This window comes from Mesoplodon mirus (assembly GCF_964341445.2).
Source record: "Mesoplodon mirus genome assembly, chromosome: 14".
NCBI classification, from domain to species: domain Eukaryota; kingdom Metazoa; phylum Chordata; class Mammalia; order Artiodactyla; family Ziphiidae; genus Mesoplodon; species Mesoplodon mirus.
The window spans coordinates 87,289,461-87,310,657 of record NC_138990.1 but is presented as its reverse complement, the minus strand read 5'-3'; the positions used below and the strand labels follow the sequence as shown (position 1 = coordinate 87,310,657).

General features: G+C 38.9%; 1 protein-coding gene across 8 annotated transcripts in view; it reads right to left on the bottom strand.

Annotated features, from left to right (window-relative positions):
• The window catches only part of ALMS1 (ALMS1 centrosome and basal body associated protein), a 249,532-nt gene that overhangs the window by 42,758 nt on the left and 185,577 nt on the right, over positions 1-21,197 (bottom strand). For 7 of the 8 annotated variants that reach the window (XM_082642966.1, XM_082642970.1, XM_082642968.1 and 4 more), the window contains one exon: positions 2,003-3,165. The exons of the other annotated variant lie outside the window; for it this stretch is intronic. In XM_082642966.1, the coding sequence (XP_082499092.1) occupies positions 2,003-3,165 (1,163 nt within the window). The remainder of the gene's footprint in view (positions 1-2,002; positions 3,166-21,197) is intronic. 8 annotated transcript variants of the gene reach the window in all.

The window sequence follows — 21,197 nt, the reverse complement described above, 5'->3', positions numbered from 1 at the left end:
AATAAAGAGTGTTGGTGAATGTGGAGAAATTGGAACCCTTAGAAATTGTTGCTGGGAATGTAAAATGGTGTGGCCACTGTGAAAAACAGTTTGACGCTTCCTAAATAAGTTTAAAATAAAATTTCCAAATGACCCAGCATTTTCAACTCTTACGTGTATACCCAAAAGAACTGTATGTAGGTGTTCAAATAAAAACTTGTACACAAATGTTCATATCAGGTCTATTCACAACAGCCAAAAGGTAGAAACAACCTAAACGTCCATGAATGGATGAACAGATAAATAAAATGTGTCTAAACATATAATATTATTCAGCCATAAAAAGCAATGAAGTACTGACAGATGCTAGGACATGGATAAATTTCAGAAAGATTATTCTAGAGTCAAAGAAGCCTGACACAAAGGCCACATATGATATGATTCCAATTAAATGAAATAACCAGAATAGGCAAGTTCACAGGACAAAAAGTAGATTAGTGATTGACAGGGGCTGGTAGGAAGGGGGAATAGAGAGTAACTGCTTAATGGGTATGAGGTTTCCACTAGGGTGGTGAAAAAGCTCGAAACTAGATAGTGGTGATAGTTGTAAAACACTGTGAATATACTCAGTGCCACTGAACTGCATACTTTAAAATGATAAAACTGTAAACTTTGTTATGTATATGTATTTTAGTACACACACCAAAAAACTCTCTATCTGCATTTCCCCCTACCTCCTCTATGGAACAAAAAGCCTCATTCTGTGTCTTTCCCAATTTTTGGCTTACTTTAAAAAAAGAGTCTTATTGTACTATTTATATGTGTAATTACTGTCATTTAATACCTACCAAAAACTCAATTGAGAAATAATATATATGGTTAAATGTCTGAATGTTTTGTGCCTTCTTTCAGCTAAACCAGTGGTCTCCAAATTGTTTTGATCATGGGGTCCCACTGATAAAACATTTTAAGTACAAATTACTAAAGTAGATATTATTTATAAATTATATATTATTGCTGTACTCATACACTGTAAAACATATACAAAAATATAAACTTTAAAAGGTTCATACTCCAATGAACCATTTTGCAAGTATCCCTATTTGGAGAGCACCTGTCCAAATCAATGTTATCTTGGCTTAAAGTAATGGTCTGCATTTACTGACCCCTTGAAATCTGCCTTTATGGAATTCCCTAAACAAAGGCCATATTAGCCTTATATGATTGTCGTTACTGAGAATGTACTGTAAGGATGCCGTTGAGGATTTTGTTACACCACAATGCCTTCTTTATGAGGACAGACGAGAGAAATTTAAGAAGGCTTAGTACCAGAAATATCTGTAATGCTTTTGAAAATTTAGTTTGCTTTTATTATTAGAGTTATGTAATTGATCACAAGATTCTAGCAACACTAATTGCTAGAAAACATAAAGCAAAATTTGTGGCTCATTTTTAGCAACCATATCCACAAGGTATCAACTTGCCTTCCTGTCACTCTTAATTCTTCATGTATTTATTTTTTAAATCATGTTGTAGCTCACCCCTCCCTGGCTTCAGTCTAATTTTCCATCATTCCAATTCTTCATTTACTTAAAAAATAATCATATTACTTATATGTGTGTGTGTGTGTGTGTGTGTGTGCTTAAAAGCACCTCAAAATTTCTTAAAAGACAGGGAGGAATGAATAAACAAAAACCAACAGGCAAAAAAAACAGGTAATATTGTTCAGAATGGAGGTCATTCTAAACTTGAAGATCCCCTGTACCAAAGGTATAGACTTTGCAGATTTTGAAGCATTTAGCAGCAAAGCCTTTCATCCAAAGGGTAATTCGTAAATGAGTGTTAATGAAAAGAATGACAACTCAAACAGCACTGTACTACACTTTCTCACTCTTTTCCAGCTGGTAAGAAATATTATAGTGAGGAAAGGGCAATTGGTTTTTTTTCACCTGTGTGCAAAGCTTAACTAAAAAGTCCATGAAAAATGTAGTCATACTGCCAGATGGAATTTGTAGCCATGTACCTGGACGTGTTTCCTTCTGGTGTGCTCTGGAGTAATTTGGGGATAACCTGTATTCAGTGGTTTCTTGTTTTTCTTGCTCCGCTTCTCAAGGTATCTCCTCTGATGGTCGGTGATGCTGCTGTATAATTTAATTCGCCTGGGTGACAAACAAACTCTTTCATGGCCAAAAGCATGGATCAGTCGGGCAGTATCAATGGTGGAAATAGAGCTGCTCCTCTCATGCAGAGTTACTTCCTTATCTGTTTGGGTCAATATATCTGATTCCACAGAAGTGGTGGTGGAAAGGATGTTGGTGGCAGTATCTGTGAGCAGCTCACTCTCCTCTGAGTGTCTAGAATCTGAAGAAGTGTTATTTATATAATGAAAACCTGGCTGTTTTCTCAGAATATATTTATCAAATTTAATCTGTTCAATTTTAATCTGATTGGACCTCCCAGCTTGATGAGTAGAAAGAACCTTGTTTTTTTTAAGATCGCCTGTATTTTTATGGCATTTCTCCAGGCTTTTATACCGTTTCTTTTTCTGAAGCTTGTTTTTCTGCTGTTGCTGTCTACTACTCCGTTCCTTAACGTCTTGTTCCCCCTTGTTATCATCCTGTGTACTTTCTGAGGACTGGAGAGAATGTGTGATGGGATGCTGAAGAAGTTTAGCCAAACGATCAAGTCGCTCCACCAAGGAAAGTTCCTTCTTGGCACTGAACTCAGGAGGTTTCTGTTGCCTCTGTCGCTCCTGATACCTGTTCCAGAGTTCATTTAAACTCACAGTGTGCTGAGTTGTTAACTCTGGGGTGGCCTTATGATCCCTTTTTAGGTCATTAACTTGTTTGTCATATTTTGGGAAATGTCTAGCCTGACTTTTAGTAGTATGCTTTACTTCTTTGTTTTCCAAGTTTACATTGATACTGAGGCTCTCTACTGTGGTATAATCTGACTTTGTCTTTGCCACATTTTGATAAGAGGAAGGAAGACAAGTGTGTTCTCTTTGTTTGTCTGGATGATGCTGAAAGGAATCTTTCCAAGAATGCCTCATGAAAACTCTTCTTCCTAAGGATTCATGGCAAAAATCTTGATCACTTCGTAGGTGCACTGGATGATGAAAGTAAAACTTAGCTGACCTGAAGACAGAATGGGTGGTATTTTCAAATTCTGAATGACATCTGGACTCTGAAAAGGCGAAAAAAAAAAGATTTTGAAGGACTTTCAAAATATTTGCATTCCCTTTAGAAATAGTATTCACATTTAATTCTTTAGATACAAAACAAAGACTGAAGGAAAGAATGGTCTATATAAAGATTCAGAAAATTCTTGATTCATGCCTTGTGCCTAGTGGCCAGAATGGCATGGTAATAGTTTAAGAGACTCAGGATCAAAAGACCCAGATTCTGGGCTGGATTCTGCCACAGACTGGCTGTATGACCTTGAGGAGGGCATTTTGGTTCCTGGGATTGTAACAGCAGCTGCTATGTATTATTGCTTGCTATGTGTGCGGTATTATGATATATGCTCTATATCTGTTTTTTTCCCCTCTTATAAAACTGAGAGAGAGGTATTATTAATCTCATTTTCAGCTAAGAAACCTGAGACTTTATTTTTATCATCAGTAATTAAATGGATGGAATTTAAAAAACTCCAACTCTTTACATGTTTTAGAGCCTTGAAAAATTCTTTTTTGTGAACCATCTTCACACCCCCTCAATTTTTTTTATTGTGGTAAAATACACCTAATATAAATTACCATCTTCCATCTTCACATTTTGACAGTCATTGTAAATCAAAATAGGCATTTTAAGATGTAGAACATCTTAACAACTATAAACCGTAATTGTAAACATTAATTCAGTTTCCATACACATTTTTAGAGTTCTAAGTCATGGAAGAAACAGACATACACATGAAACAAAGTATCACTTGTAACTATGGGATCCATTCTACCTTCTCTATAGATTATTGGTAATCAGAATTTTCACTGGGATGAATACTCTGGGAATACTCTGGGAATCCCTAAGACAATTTCTCCAAAATATAGTGGGATACATGGAATCTGCTTTTATATCTAAAGTATAAAAAGACTCTCAAACCTCCCAATGAACAAAAGTCCAGGACCAGGTGGCTTCACTGCTGAATTCTACCAAACATTTAAGGAAGAATTAATATGAAAGATTCTCAAACTCTTTCAATAAACAGAACAGGAGAGAACACTTCCAAACTTATTTTATAAGGCCCACGTTACCCTGTTACCCAGACGTTACCTAGATACCCAGTGTAGATACACTACAAGAAAATTACAAGCCAATATCCCTGATGAACATAGATGCAAAAAAAAAACCAAACTAAACATTAGCACACCCAATTCAATAATATATTAAAAGGATTATACACTATGATCAAGTGGGATGTATTCCAGGGATGCAAGGACGGTTCAACATCTACAAATCAATCAATGTGGTACATGACACTAACCAAATAAAGGATAAAAATCATATAATCAATAGATGTAGAAAAAGCATTTGAGAAAACTCAAAATCCATTCATGATAAAAACTCTCAACAAAGTAGGTCTAGAGGAAACATAGCTCAACGACCATTTCTGACAAGACCATAGCTAACATACTCAACGGTGAAAAATGGGAAGCATTTCCTCTAAGATCAGGAACAAGACAAGGATATCCACTGGCATCACGTTTATTGAACACAGTATTGGAAGTCCTAGCCAGATCAATTAGGCAAGAAAAAGAAGCAAAAGGCACCAAATCAGAAGAGAAGCAAAATTGTCACTATGTGAAAATGGCATGATTTTATATATAGAAAACCCTAAAGACTCCACCAAAAAAAACTGTTACAACTAATACATTCAGTAAAGTTGCAGTATACAAAATTATTTAACAGACAAAAATCTGTTGCATTTCTATACATTAATAATAAACTACCAGAAAAAGAAATTAAAACAATCCTATTCATAATTGCATCAAAAGAATAAAATACCTAGGAATAAATTTAACCAAGGAGGTAAAAGACCTGTATACTGAAAACATTGATGAAAAAAGCTGAAAAAGACGTGAAAAAATGGGAAAATATTCTGTGCTCACAGATTGGAAGAATTAATATTGTTAAAATGTCCGTACTACTCAAAACAATCTATAGATTCAATGCAATCCCTATCAAAATTCCAGTGGCATTTTCCACAAAAATAGAACAATTCTAAAATTTGTCTGTAACCACAAAAGACTCCAAATAGCCAAAGCAATCTTAAAAAAGTAGAAGAAAACTGTAGGCACCACACTCCCTGATTTCAAACTATATTACAAAGCTACAGTAATCAAAACGGTATAGTACTGGCATAAAAACAGACATGTAGATCAATGGAACAGAATAGAAAGACCAGAAATAAACTCACATATAAGGCCAATTACCTTATGACAAAGGAGCCAAGAATATACAATGGGGAAAGGATAGTCTCTTCAATAAATGGTACTGGGAAAACTGGATAGCCACATGCAAAAGAATGAAACGGAACCATTATCTTACACCATACACAAATATCAATTCTAAATGGATTGAAGATTTAAATGTAAGATCTTAAACCATAAAATTCCTAGAAGAAAACATAGGCAGTTAAGAGCTTTGACAGTGGTATTAGCAATAATTTTTTGAATTTGACACCAAAAGCAAAGACAACAAAAGCAAAAGTAAATAGCAGGAGCACATCCAACTGAAAGGCTTCTGCACAGCAAAAGAAACCATCAGACTACTGAATGGAAGAAGATATTTGCAAATGATATATCTGACAAGGGGTTAACATCCAAAATACACAAAGAATTCAACTCAAATAAAAACAAACAAACAACCCAATTAAAAAATGGGCACAGGATCTTAATAGACATTTTTGTAAAGAAGACATACGAATGGCTAACAAATACAGGAAAAGATGCTCAGCATCAATAATCATTGGGAAATGCAAACCAAAACCACAATAAGATATCATGTCACACCTGTTAGAATGGCTATCATCAAAAAGACAAGAAATAACAAGCATTAGTGAAGATATGGAGCTAAAGGTTCCTTTTTCTGTGCACTGTTAGTGAAAATGTAATTGGTGTTGCCACTATGGAAACCAGTATGGAGGTTACCCAAAGAGTTAAAAATGGAATTACCATATCATCCAGCAATTCTGCTTCTGGGTCTATACACAAAACAATTGAAAGCTTGGTCTTGGAGAGATATTCGTATATCTGTGTTCACTGCAGCATTATTTAAAACAGCCAAGACATGGAAACAACCTAAGTGTCCACTGATGGATGAATAGATAAAGAAAATGTAGTATGGGGGGTGGGAGATTGGGACTGACATATATACACTACTGATACTATGTATAAAATAGATAACTAATGAGAACCTACTGTATATAGCACAGGGAATTCTACTCAATGCTCTCTGGTGACCTAAATGGGACGGAAATCCAAAAAAGAGGGGATATATGTATACGTATAGCTGATTCACTTTGCTGTACAGTAGAAACTAACATAACACTGTAAAGCAACTATACTCCAACAAAAATTAAAACAAAACAAACAAAAAGAAAATGTGGTATAGAGGAAAGTGGGCAAGATGGCAGAGTAAAAAGACCTTGAGCTCACCTCCTCTCATAAGCACACCAAAATCACAACTATCCGCAGAATAACCATTAAAAAAAAACATACACACACAAAAAAACTGGAACCCACCAGAAAAGATCTCCTACACCAAAAGACATAAAGAAGGAACCACAACAAAACCGGTAGTAAGGGCAGACTCATGATATAATCAAATCCCATAACACCTATGTAGGCAACCTGAAAACTGGAGAGTAAATATATTACAGAGGTTCTCCCAGGCTGGGGGTCTGGCACTGTTGAGATGAGCCCACAGAACATTTGGCTTTGAAGGCCAGAAGGCTTAATTGCAGGAGCCCCACAGGACTGGGGAAAATAGAGATATTGCTCTTAAAGGGTGCACATGAAATCTTGTATACCCTGGGACATAGGGCCAAAGGAGTAATTTGATAGGAGCCTGGGCCAGACCTACCTGCTGGTCTTGGAGAGTCTCCTGGAATGGCAGGGGTTGGGGGAGGGTGGCTGCAGCTCACCCTAGGGACATAGACACTGGTGGCAGACATATTGGGGAATACTGTTGGTGGATGACATATTAGCTCATTAGCTCCAAAACCTGGCCCCACCCAACAGCCTGCAGGCAACAGTGCTGGGACGTCTCAGGCCAAAGAACTAACTGGGTTAGGACACAGCTCCACCCATTAGCAGACAGGCTGCCTAAAGACTAAAAAGCTCACAGCTGCCTTTGGACTCACCCCTAGACATGGCCCAGCCCACCAGAGGGCCAAGACCCAGCACCACCCACCAGTAGACAGGCACAGGACTCTCCCACCAGGAAGCCAGGCAAAGCCTTTAGACCAGTCTCATTCACCAGGATGCAGGCACCAAAAGCAAGAAAACTATGATTCTGCAGTGCAGGCCAGAGCCTACCCTGGGACCAGCTGGGCCCTGGACTGGCCCACTAGCAGGCCAAAGAAACCTTCAGGACACTCCAGACCCTGTACCCAACTGTGTCAGGAACTGACACCACCCCCACAACAATCTGAAATGAGCTCTGGGATCCCAGGGCCCTGCAGCTGGACTCCAGGGGCCAGCTCTGCCTGCCAGTAGACCAGCACTAACCCCAGGATCTGGCTTCAACTACCAGTGGGTAGGCAACAACCCTAGGGTCTTCAGGACCCTGACTCCACCCACCAGTGAGCCAGCATTAGCCCTGGGGCCCCTAGGATTCTGCAACCAGCCACATTGTGACCAGGCCCTGCTAAACAGCAGCCAGCAGCATCCACACAAGGTAGGACCTGGCAACCAACCAGACTAGGGGCCTACCAGACTGCCCACATAGTTAGCCCACCACAACACAAGGCCCAAGTAGCCCTCTTAGGGTGAACCCCTAGAGCACACAGCTTGGGTAACAAGAGGGGAGTGTACTGCTGGAGTGCACAGGATGCCTCCTACAGAGGGCCACTTCTCCAAGGTTGAGAGATGTGACTTACCTACTACATACATAAAAATACAAGTAGCAAGTTATTGACAAAATGAGATGGCAGAGAAATGTTTCAGATGAAGGAACAAGATAAAATCCCAGAAGAACTAAGTGAAGTGGAAATAGGCAATCTACCCAAGAAATAGTTCAGAGTAATGAGCATACAGATGATCAAAGAACTCAGGAGGAGAATGGATGCACAGAACGAGAAGTTATAAGCTTTAAGAAAAGAGTTAGAAAATATAAAGAACAACCAGAGATGAAGAATACAATAACTGAACTGAAAAATACAGTGGAAGGAATCAAAGTAGACTAAAGGATTCAGAAGAATGGATCAGTTAGCTGGGAGACAGAGTAGTGGACATCACTGCCACTGAACAGAAAAAAGATTAAAGAAAAAAATGAGGACAGTTTAAAAGATCTCTGAGACAACATCAAGAGCACTAATATTCACATTACAGGGGTCCCAGAAGAAAAGAGAAAGAGCCTGGGAAAATATTTGAAAGAAAGAGCTCAGGAAAATGTTTGAAGAGATAATAGCTGAAAACCACCCTAACCTGGGAAAGGAAATAGTCATCCAAGTCCAAGAAGCGCAGAAAATCCCATATAGGATAACCCAAAGAGGAACACACCAAGACACGCTGTAATCAAAATGTCAAAAATTAAAGATTCAAACTGATTCACTTTGTTATAAAGCAGAAACTAAAAAAAAAAAATTAAAGATACAGAGAAAACTAAAAGCAGAAAGGGGAAAGCAACAAATAACATACAACAGAACTCCCATAAGACTATCAGCTGACTTTTCAGCAGGCACTCTGCAGGTTGGAAGGGACTGGCATGATATATTTAAAGTGATGAAAGGGAAAAACCTACATCCAAGAATACTCTACTCAGCAAGGCTCTTTTTCAGATTTGACAGAGAAATCAAAAGCTGTATAGACAAGCAAAGGCTGAAAGAATTCAGCACCACTAAACCAGCTTTACAACAAATGTTAAAGGAACTTCTCTAAGTGCAAAAGAAAAGGCCACAACTTGACATGAGAAAATTATGGAACAAAAAAGCTCACCAGTAAACATACAGTAAAGGTAGGAAATCATTCATAAACAAAGCTAGCAGGAAGATTAAAAGACAAAAGTAGTAAAATCATCTGTATCCATGCTAAGCAGTTAAGGAATACAAAAAACAATTTGATGTAAAACATGACATAAAAAACAGTAATTATGAGGGAAGGAGAGTACACATGTAGGGTATTTAAGATGCATTTGAAATTAAGACATCAGCAACTTAGAAGAATCACATATATAGAGAGAGAGACTGCTATACAATAACCTCAAGGTAACCACAAGCCAAAAATCTATAACAGATACACACATACACAAAAAAGGAATCTAAACATAACACTGAAGATAGTCATCAAATCACAAGAGAAGAGAACAAAAGAAGGGGGGAAAAAAAGACCTACAGAAACAAATCCAAAACAATTAACAAAATGACAGTAAGAACATACATATCGATAATTACCTTAAACGTAAACAGACTGAATGCTCCAACCAAAAGACACAAACTGGATGAATGGATACAAAAACAAGGCCCGTTTATTTGCTGCCTACAAGAGACTCACTACAGATCTAGAGACACATACAGACTAAAAGAGAGGGGATAGAAAAGGTATTCCACACAAATGAAAATCAAAAGAAAGCCAGAGTAGCAATATTTATATTAGATGAAATCAACTTTAAAATAAAAACTGTTACAGGAGACAAAGAAGGACACTATAGAATGACCAAGGGATCAATCCAAGAAGAAGATATAACAACTGTAAATATGTATGCACCCAGCATAGGAGCACCTTAATACATAAGGCAAAATATTAACAGACATAAAAGGAGAATTCAACAGTAGCACAATAATAGTAAGGGACTTTAACACCCGACTTACATCAAGGGACAGATCATCCAGACAGAAAATCAATAAGGAAACACAGGCCTTAAATAACACATTAGACCAAAGGGACTTAACTGATATTTATAGAGCATTCCACCCAAAAGCAGCAGAATACACATTCTTTTCAAGTGCACATGGAACATTCTCCAGGATAGATCATATGTTAGGCCACAAAACAAGCCTTGGTAAATTTAAGAAAACTGAAATCATATCAAGCTTCTTTTCCAACCACAACTCTATGGAACTAGAAATCAACTACAAGAAAAAAAAACCTGCATAACTCACAAACACGTGGAGGCTAAACAATATGCTACTAAACAACCAATGGATCATTGAAGAAATCAAAGAGGAAATCAAAAACTACCTAGAGACAAATGAAAACGAAAACATGATGATCCAACACCTATGGGACACAGAAAAAGCAGTTCTAAGAGGGAAGTTTATAGTGATACAGGCTTACCTCAGGAAACAAGAAAAATCTCAAATTAACAACCTAAACTTACATCTAAAGCAAGTAGAGAAAGAAGAATACATAAAAACCAGAGTTAGTAGAAGGAAAGGAATCATAAATATCAGAGCAGAAATAAATGAAATAGAGACTAAAAAAACAATAGGAGGGCTTCCCTGGTGGCGCAGTGGTTGAGAGTCCGCCTGCCGATGCAAGGGACACGGGTTCGTGCCCCGGTTCAGGAAGATCCCACATGCTGCGGAGTGGCTGGGCCCGTGAGCCACGGCCACTGAGCTTGCGCATCCGGAGCCTGTTGCTCCGCAACAGGAGAGGCCACAACAGTGAGAGGCCCGCGTACGACAAAAAAAAAAAAAAAAAAAAAAAAACAATAGGAAAGATCAATGAAACTAAAAGCTGGCTCTTTGAAAATATAAACAAAATTGATAAACCTTTAGGGAGACTCATCAAGAAAAAAAGGGAGAGGGCCCCAATCAATAAAATCAGAAATGAAAAAGAAGTTACAACTGACACCACAGAAATACAAAGGATCATAAGAGACTACTATGAGCAACTACACGCCAATAAAATGGACAACCTAGAAGGAACTGATGAATTCTTAGAAAGGTACAACCTCCCAAGACTGAATCAGGAAGACACAGAAAATATGAATAGACCAATTGCCAGAACTGAAATTGAATCAGCAATTTAAAAATTACCAACAAAGAAAAGTCCAGGACCAAATGGCTTCACAGGTGAATTCTACCAAACATTGAGAAGAGTTAACACCCATCCTTCTGAAACCGTTCCAAAAATTTGCAGAGGAAGGAACACTTCTGAACTCATTCTAGGAGGGCACCAGCACCCTGATACCAAAACCAGACAAAGATATTGCAAAAAAGAAAACTACAGACCAATACCACTGATGAACATAGATGCAAAAATCCTCAACAAAATACTAGCAAACCGAATCCACTAATAAACTAAAAGGATCATACACCATGATCATGTGGGATTCATCCCAGGGATGCAAGGATTTTTCAGTATCTGCAAATCCATCAGTGTGATACACCACATTAACAAACTGAAGAATAAAAACCATATGACCGGGCTCTCCTGGTGGCACAGTGGTTAAGAATCCACCTGCCATTGCAGGGGACACAGATTTGAGCCCTGGTCCGGGAAGATCCCACATGCAGCGAAGCAACTAAGCCTGTGTGCCACAACTACTGAGCCTGTGCTCTAGAGCCTGTGAGCCACAACTACTGAGTCCGCGTGCTACCGACTACTGAAGCCTGTGCACCCAGGGCCCATGCTCTGCAACAAAGAGAAGCCACCGCAACGAGAAGCCCGCCCACCGCAACAAAGAGTAGCCCCCGCTCGTTGCAACTAGAGAAAGCCCACGCGCAGTAATGAAGACCCAACACAGCCAAAAATAAATAAATAAAATAAATTTATTTAAAAAAACATACGAGACTTCCGGGTAAGATGGCGGAAGAGTAAGACGCGGAGATCACCTTCCTCCCCACAGATACACGAGAAATACAGCTACACGTGGAACAACTCCTACAGAACACCTACTGAACTCTGGCAGAAGACCCCAGACCTCCCAAAAGGCAAGAAACTCCCCACATACCTGGGTAGGGCAAAGCAGAGAGATTCCCGCACAGAGGATCGGTGCCGAGCGGCGCTCACCAGCCCGAGGGGCTTGTGTGCTCGCCCGCCAGGGCGGGCGGCACTGGAAGCTGAGGCTCGGGCTTCGGTCAGAGCGCAGGGAGAGGACTGGGGCTGGCGGCGAGAACTCAGCCTGAAGGGGGCTAATGTGCCACAGCTAGCCGGCAGGGAGTCCGGGAAAACTCTGGAGCTGCCGAAGAGGCAAGAGACTTTTTCTTCCCTCTTGGTTTCCTGGTGCGTGAGGAGAGGGGATTAAGAGCGCTGCTTAAAGGGGCTCCACAGACGGGCGCAAGTCACGACTGAAAGCGCGGAGCCCAGTGACGGGCGTGGGACGCTGGGGCTGCTGCTGCCGCCGCCAAGAAGCCTGTGTGTGAGCGCAGGTCACTGTCCACACTGCCCTTCCGGGAGCCTGTGCAGCCCGCCACTGCCGGGGTCCCGGGATCCAGGGGCGGCTTCCCTGGGAGAACGCACGGCGCGCCTCGGGCTGGTGCAACGTCACGCCGACCTCTGCCGCTGCAGGCTCGCCCCGCACTCCGTGCCCCTCCCTCCCGCCTGGCCTGAGTGAGCCAGAGTCCCCGAAGAGGCTGCTCCTTTAACCCTGTCCTGTCTGAGCGAAGAACAGACACCCTCCGGCGACCTACACGCAGAGGCGGGGCCAAATCCAAAGCTGAGACCCAGGAGCTGTGAGAACAAAGAAGAGAAAGGGAAACTTCTCCCAGCAGCCTCAGAAGCAGCGGATTAAAGCTCCACAATCAACTTGATGTACCCTGCATCTGTGGAATACATGAATAGACAACAAATCATCCCAAATTGAGGAGCCAGGAGTCAGTGCTGTGCCTCTGAGGTGGGAGAGCCAACTTCAGGACACTGGTCCACAAGAGACCTCCCAGCTCCACATAATATCAAACGGCGAAAATCTTCCAGAGATCTCCATCTCAACAGCAGCACCCAGCTTCACTCAACGACCAGCAAGCTACAGTGCTGGACACCCTATGCCAAACAACTAGCAAGACAGGAACACAACGCCACCCATTAGCAGAGAGGTGGCCTAAAATCATAAAAAGTCCACAGACACCCCAAAACACACCACCAGACGTGGACCTGCCCACCAGAAAGACAAGATCCAGCCTCATCCACCAGAACACAGGCACTAGTCCCCTCCACCAGGAAGCCTACACAACCCACTAAACCAACCTTAGCCACTGGGGACAGACACCAAAAACAACGGGAACTACGAACCTGCAGCCTGCAAAAAGGAGACCCCAAACACAGTAACATAAGCAAAATGAGAAGACAGAAAAACACACAGCAGGAGAAGGAGCAAGATAAAAACCCACCAGACCTAACAAATGAAGAGGTAATAGGCAGTCTACCTGAAAAAGAATTCAGAATAATGATGGTAAAGATGATCCAAGATTCTATTTCCCAGATCCAAAATCTTGGAAATAGAATAGACAAAATGCAAGAAACAGTTAACAAGGACCTAGAAGAACTAAAGATGAATCAAGCATCGATTAAAAACACAATAAATGAAATAAAAAATACTCTAGATGGGATCAATAGCAGAATAACTGAGGCAGAAGAACGGATAAGTGAGGTGGAAGATAAAATAGTGGAAATAACTGCTGCAGAGCAAAATAAAGAAAAAAGAATGAAAAGAACAGAGGACAGTCTGAGACCTCTGGGACAACATTAAAGGCACCAACATTCGAATTATAGGGGTTCCAGAAGAAGAAGAGAAAAAGAAAGGGACTGAGAAAATATTTGAAGAGATTATAGTTGAAGACTTCCCTAATATGGGAAAGGAAATAGTTAATCAAGTCCAGGAGGCACAGAGAGTCCCACACAGAATAAATGCAAGGAGAAATACGCCAAGACACATATTAATCAAACTGTCCAAAATTAAACACAAAGAAATCATATTAAAAGCAGCAAGGCAAAAACAACAAATAACACACAAGGGAATCCCCATCAGGATAACAGCTGATCTCTCAGCAGAAACTCTACAAGCCAGAAGGGAGTGGCAGGACATAATTAAAGTGATGAAGGAGAAGAACCTGCAACCAAGATTACTCTACCCAGCAAGGATCTCACTCAGATTTGATGGAGAAATTAAAACGTTTACAGACAAGCAAAAGCTGAGAGAGTTCAGCACCACCAAACCAGCTTTACAACAAATGCTAAAGGAACTTCTCTAGGCAAGAAACACAACAGAAGGAAAAGACCTACAATAACGAACCCAAAACAATTAAGAAAATGGGAATAGGAACATACATATCGATAATTACCTTAAATGTAAATGGACTAAATGCTCCCACCACAAGACACAGATTGGCTGAATGGATACAAAAACAAGACCCATATATATGCTGTCTACAAGAGACCCACTTCAGACCTAGAGACACATACAGACTGAAAGTAAGGGGATGGAAAAAGATATTCCATACAAATGGAAACCAAAAGAAAGCTGGAGTAGCAATTCTCATATGAGACAAAATAGACTTTAAAATAAAGACTACTAGAAGAGACAAAGAAGGACACTACATAATGATCAAGGGATCGATCCAAGAAGAAGATATAACAATTGTAAATATTTATGCACCCAACATAGGAGCACCTCAATACATAAGGCAAATACTAACAGCCATAAATGGAGAAATCAACAGTAACACAATCATAGTAGGGGACTTTAACACCCCACTTTCACCAATGGACAGATTATCCAAAATGAAAATAAATAAGGAAACACAAGCTTTAAATGATACATTAAACAAGATGGACTTAATTGATATCTATAGGACATTTCATCCAAAAACAACAGAATACACATTTTTCTCAAGTGCTCATGGAACATTCTCCAGGATAGATCATATCTTGGGTCACAAATCAAGCCTTGGTAAATTTAAGAAAATTGAAATTGTATCAAGTATCTTTTCCAACCACAATGCTGTGAGACTAGATATCAATTACAGGAAAAGAGCTGTAAAAAATACAAACACATGGAGGCTAAACAATACACTACTTAATAACAAAGTGATCACTGAAGAATTCAAAGGGGAAATTAAAAAATACCTAGAAACAAATGACAATGGAGACACGACAACCCAAAACCTATGGGATGCAGCAAAAGCAGTTCTAACAGGGAAGTTTATAGCAATACAATCCCACCTTAAGAAACAGGAAACATCTCGAATAAACAACCTAACCTTGCACCTAAAGCAATTAGAGAAAGAACAAAAACATCCCAAAGTTAGCAGAAGGAAAGAAATCATAAAAATCAGATCAGAAATAAATGAAAAAGAAATGAAGGAAATGATAGCTAAGATCAATAAAACTAAAAGCTGGTTCTTTGAGAAGATAAACAAAATTGATAAACCATTAGCCACACTCATCAAGAAAAAAAGGGAGAAGACTCAAATCAATAGAATTAGAAATGAAAAAGGAGAATAACAACTGACACTGCAGAAATACAAAAGATCATGAGAGATTACTACAAGCAACTCTATGCCAATAAAATGGACAACCTGGAAGAAATGGACAAATTCTTAGAAATGCACAACCTGCCAAGACTGACACAGGAAGAAATAGAAAATATGAACAGACCAATCACAAGCACTGAAATTGAAACTGTGATTAAAAATCTTCCAACAAACAAAAGCCCAGGACCAGATGGCTTCACAGGCGAATTCTATCAAGCATTTAGAGAAGAGCTAACACCTATCCTTCTCAAACTCTTCCAAAATATAGCAGAGGGAGGAACACTCCCAAACTCATTCTATGAGGCCACCATCACCTTGATACCAAAACCAGACAAGGATGTCACAAAGAAAGAAAACTACAGGCCAATATCACTGATGAACATAGAAGCAAAAATCCTCAACAAAATACTAGCAAACAGATTCCAACAGCACATTAAAAGGATCATACACCATGATCAAGTGGGGTTTATCCCAGGAATGCAAGGATTCTTCAATATACGCAAATCAATCAACGTGATACACCATATTAACAAATTGAAGGAGAAAAACCATATGATCATCTCAATAGATGCAGAGAAAGCTTTCGACAAAATTCAACACCCATTTATGATAAAAACCCTGCAGAAAGTAGGCATAGAGGGAACTTTCCTCAACATAATAAAGGCCATATATGACAAACCCACAGCCAGCATCGTCCTCAATGGTGAAAAACTGAAACCATTTCCACTAAGATCAGGAACAAGACAAGGTTGCCCACTCTCACCACTCTTATTCAACCTAGTTTTGGAAGTTTTAGCCACAGCAATCAGAGAAGAAAAGGAAATAAAAGGAATCCAAATTGGAAAAGAAAAAGTAAAGCTGTCACTGTTTGCAGATGACATGATACTATACATAGAGAATCCTAAAGATGCTACCAGAAAACTACTAGAGCTAATCAATGAATTTGGTAAAGTTGCAGGATACAAAATTAATGCACAGAAATCTCTGGCATTCCTATATACTAATGATGAAAAATCTGAAAGTGAAATCAAGGAAACACTCCCATTTACCATTGCAACAAAAAGAATAAAATATCTAGGAATAAACCTACCTAAGGAGACAAAAGACCTGTATGCAGAAAATTATAAGACACTGATGAAAGAAATTAAAGATGATACAAATAGATGGAGAGATGTACCATGTTCTTGGATTGGAAGAATCAACATTGTGAAAATGACTCTACTACCCAAAGCAATCTACAGATTCAATGCAATCCCTATCAAACTACCCCTGGCATTTTTCACAGAACTAGAGCAAAAACATTTCACAATTTGTATGGAAACACAAAAGACCCCGAATAGCCAAAGCAATCTTGAGAACGAAAAATGGAGCTGGAGGAATCAGGCTCCCTGACTTCAGACTATACTACAAAGCTACAGTAATCAAGACAGTATGGTACTGGCACAAAAACAGAAAGATAGATCAATGGAACAGGATAGAAAGCCCAGAGATAAACCCACGGACATATGGTCACCTTATCTTTGATGAAGGAGGCAGGAATGTACAGTGGAGAAAGGACAGTCTCTTCAATAAGTGGTGCTGGGAAAACTGGATAGGGACATGTAAAAGTATGAGATTAGATCACTCCCTAACACCATACACAAAAATAAGCTCAAAATGGATTAAAGACCTAAATGTTAAGGCCAGACACTATCAAACTCTTAGAGGAAAACATAGGCAGAACACTCTATGACATAAATCACAGCAAGATCCTTTTTGACCCACCTCCTAGAGAAATGGAAATAAAGACAAAAATAAACACATGGGACCTAATGAAACTTAAAAGCTTTTGCACAGCAAAGGAAACCATAAACAAGACCAAAAGACAACCCTCAGAATGGGAGAAAATATTTGCAAATGAAGCAACTGACAAAGGATTAATCTCCAAAATTTATAAGCAGCTCATGCAGCTCAATAACAAAAAAACAAACAACGCAATCCAAAAATGGGCAGAAGACCTAAATAGACATTTCTCCACAGAAGATATACAGACTGCCAACAAACACATGAAAGGATGCTCAACATCTTTACTCATTAGAGAAATGCAAATCAAAACTACAATGAGATATCATCTCACAACAGTCAGAATGGCCATCATCAAAAAGTCTACAAACAATAAATGCTGGAGAGGGTGTGGAAAAAAAGGAACACTCTTGCACTGCTGGTGGGAACGTGAATTGGTACAGCCACTATGGAGAACGGTATGGAGGTTTCTTAAAAAACTACAAATAGAACTACCATATGACCCAGCAATCCCACTACTGGGCATATACCCTGAGAAAACCATAATTCAAAAAGAGACATGTACCAAAATGTTCATAGCAGCCCTATTTACAATAGCCCGGAGATGGAAACAACCTAAGTGTCCATCATCGGATGAATGGATAAAGAAGATGTGGCACATATATACAATGGAATATTACTCAGCCATAAAAAGAAATGAAATTGAGCTATTTGTAATGAGGTGGATGGACCTAGAGTCTGTCATACAGAGTGAAGTAAGTCAGAAAGAGAAAGACAGATACTCTCTGATGACACATATATATGGAATTTAAGGAAAAAAAATGTCATGAAGAACATAGGGGTAAGACAGGAATACAGACACAGACCTACTAGAGAATGGACTTGAGGATATGGGGAGGGGGAAGGGTAAGCTGTGACAAAGTGAAAGAGCGGCATGGACATATATACACTACCAAACGTAAGGTAGATAGCTAGTGGGAAGCAGCCGCATAGCACAGGGAGATCAGCTCGGTGCTTTGTGACCGCCTGGAGGGGTGGGATAGGGAGGGTGGGAGGGAGACGCAAAAGGGAGGGGATATGGGAACATATGTATATGTATAACAGATTAAATTTGTTATAAAGCAAAAAATAAAAAAAATTAAAATTAAAATTAAAAAATAAAAATAAAAAATAAAAAACATATGATCATCTCAATAGATGCAGAAAAAGCTTTTGACAGATTTCAACACACATTTATGATAAAAACTCTCTAGAAAGTGGGCACAGAGAGAACATACCTCCACACAATAAAGGCCATATATGACAAACCCACAGCTAACATTATACTCAATGGTGAAAAGCTGAAAGCATTTCCCCTAAGATCAGGAACAAGACAAGGATGTCCACTCTCGCCACTTTTATTCAACATAGTTTTGGAAGTCCTAGTCAGGGCAAGCAGAGAAGAAAAAGAAATAAAACGAATCCAAATTGGAAAAGAAGTAAACTGTCTGTTTTTACAGATGACAAGATACTATAAAATCTTAAAGATGCTACCAGAAAACTACTAGAGCTCATCAATGAATTCGCTAAAGTTTCAGGATATGAAATTAATACACAGAAATCTGCTGCATTTCTACATACTAACAATGAAAGATAAGAAAGACAAATTAAGCAAACATTCCCATTCACCATTTAGAACTAATAAACGAGTTCAGCATGGTTGCAGGATAAAAGTTAAATATTAAAAAAATCAATTGTATTATTATATACTTGCAATTAACAAACTGAAAATGAAATTAAAAAAACCATTCTGGGGGAATTCTCTGGCGGTCCAGTGGTTAGGACTCTGCAATTCCACTGCAAGGGGGCATAAGTTAGATCCCTGGTTGGGGAACTAAGATCCCTCAAGTCAAGCAGCACAGCCAAAAACAAAATCAAAAACTAAAACAAAAGCAAAAGAAAACCATTCTGTTCACAACAGCCTCAAAAAAATTAAAATATTATATTAATGTAAATTTAACATAAGAAGAGAAAAACTTCTACTCTGAAAGCTACAAAAAATTATTGCAAGAAATTAAAGAATATCTAAATAAATGCAAAACATCCCAAGTCCACGGACTTAACTGTTAAGAAAGCCATTCTCACCAAACTGATCACAGATTCAACACAATCCCTATCAGAATCCTAGCTGATTTTTTAGTAGAAATTTTGCAAGCATATGGAACCGTAAAGGACCCAGAATAGCCAAGACAATCATGAAAAATAAGATAATGTTGGAGGACTAATACTTCCCAATTTTAACTCACAGAATGGGAGAATATATCAAAATCAAAATTTTGATAAGAATGTGTATCTAGAATCCATAGAACTCTTAAAACTCAATAAAAAAGAGGAATAACCCAAATGAAAACCAGGCCAGGATCTTAATACACATTTCTCCAAGGATAACACACAACTGGCCAATAAGCACACAGAAAGATGTTCAACATCATAATCATGAGGCAAATGCAAATCAAAAGCAAGATGAGATACAAATTCACATCCACTACAATAGATCCAATGAAAAAGTCAGATAATAAGTGTTGGTGAGTTTGTAGAGAAATTGAAATCCACATACATTGCTACTGGGAATGTAAAATGGTGCAGCCACTTTGGCAAACAGTCTGACAACTCCTCAAATGATTAAATATAAAGTTATCACATGATCTAGGAATTCCATTCCTGGGTACATACCCAAGACAAATGAAAACATACTGTCCATATAAAAACCTGTACATGAATATAAAAGCATTTATATTTTATAAATATAAAATCATTATTTTATAAAAGCATTATTCATAGTAGCCAAAAGGTGGAAACAACCAAATGTCCATCAACAAACAGATAAACAAAATGTGATACATACATATGATGAAATATTACTGAGCCATTAGAAGGAATAAAATAATGATACAAGCCATAACTTGGATGAACCTGAAAACATCATGCTGAGTTAAAAGAAGCCAGTCATAGAAGTCCACACATTAAATGATTCCATTTGTATTAAAATAGGAAAATTTATAATAGAGACAAAGTAGATCAGTGGTTGACTTAGGGCTTGGGGGGAGGTTTCTTTCTGAGGTGATAAAAATGTTCTAAAATCAACTGTGTTGATGGTTGCACATATCTGTGAATAGGGTAAAAATCATTAAATGGTACACTTTAAGTGGGAGAATTATATATATGTGCATTACATATCAAAAAAGCTGTTGAAAAAAATGTTCTATGAGCATTTGAAAGTTTTTTTTTAAAAGCATACAAACATTTATACACATCAACCTCACTATTTCCAGATGTTTCTCTAACTCTGCTTTTTTTTTTTTAAATTTCATATCTATGGTCTGTCATGGGCTAAATATGTGTGTTCAAGCTCCCTAGTGTTCTGTATAATCCATTTCTCCTTGAGGGTCCTCTAGGGCAGCAGTCCCCGACCTTTTTGGCACCAGGGACCAGTGCCATGGAAGACAATTTTTCCACAGATGGGGGTGGGGGGTAGGGGGATGGTTCAGGTGGTAATGTGAGGAATGGGGAAGGATAGGGAGCTGCAGGTGAAGTTTCTCTCACTTGCCCGCCACTCATCTCCTCTGTGCAGCCTGGTCTAGAGTATGCTTCTGCAGGTTATGTTTCCATCTTTCTTTTCCAAGCTATGTCTCCTAGACTACCCACTGCAGAGTTGCAATGTTGTTTTTTCATCTTATACATTCTTTTTTGTGTGTGATAAACACAGAAGATTAAATTTACCATCTTAACCAATTTTTAAGCATACAGTTCAGCAGCGTTAAGTA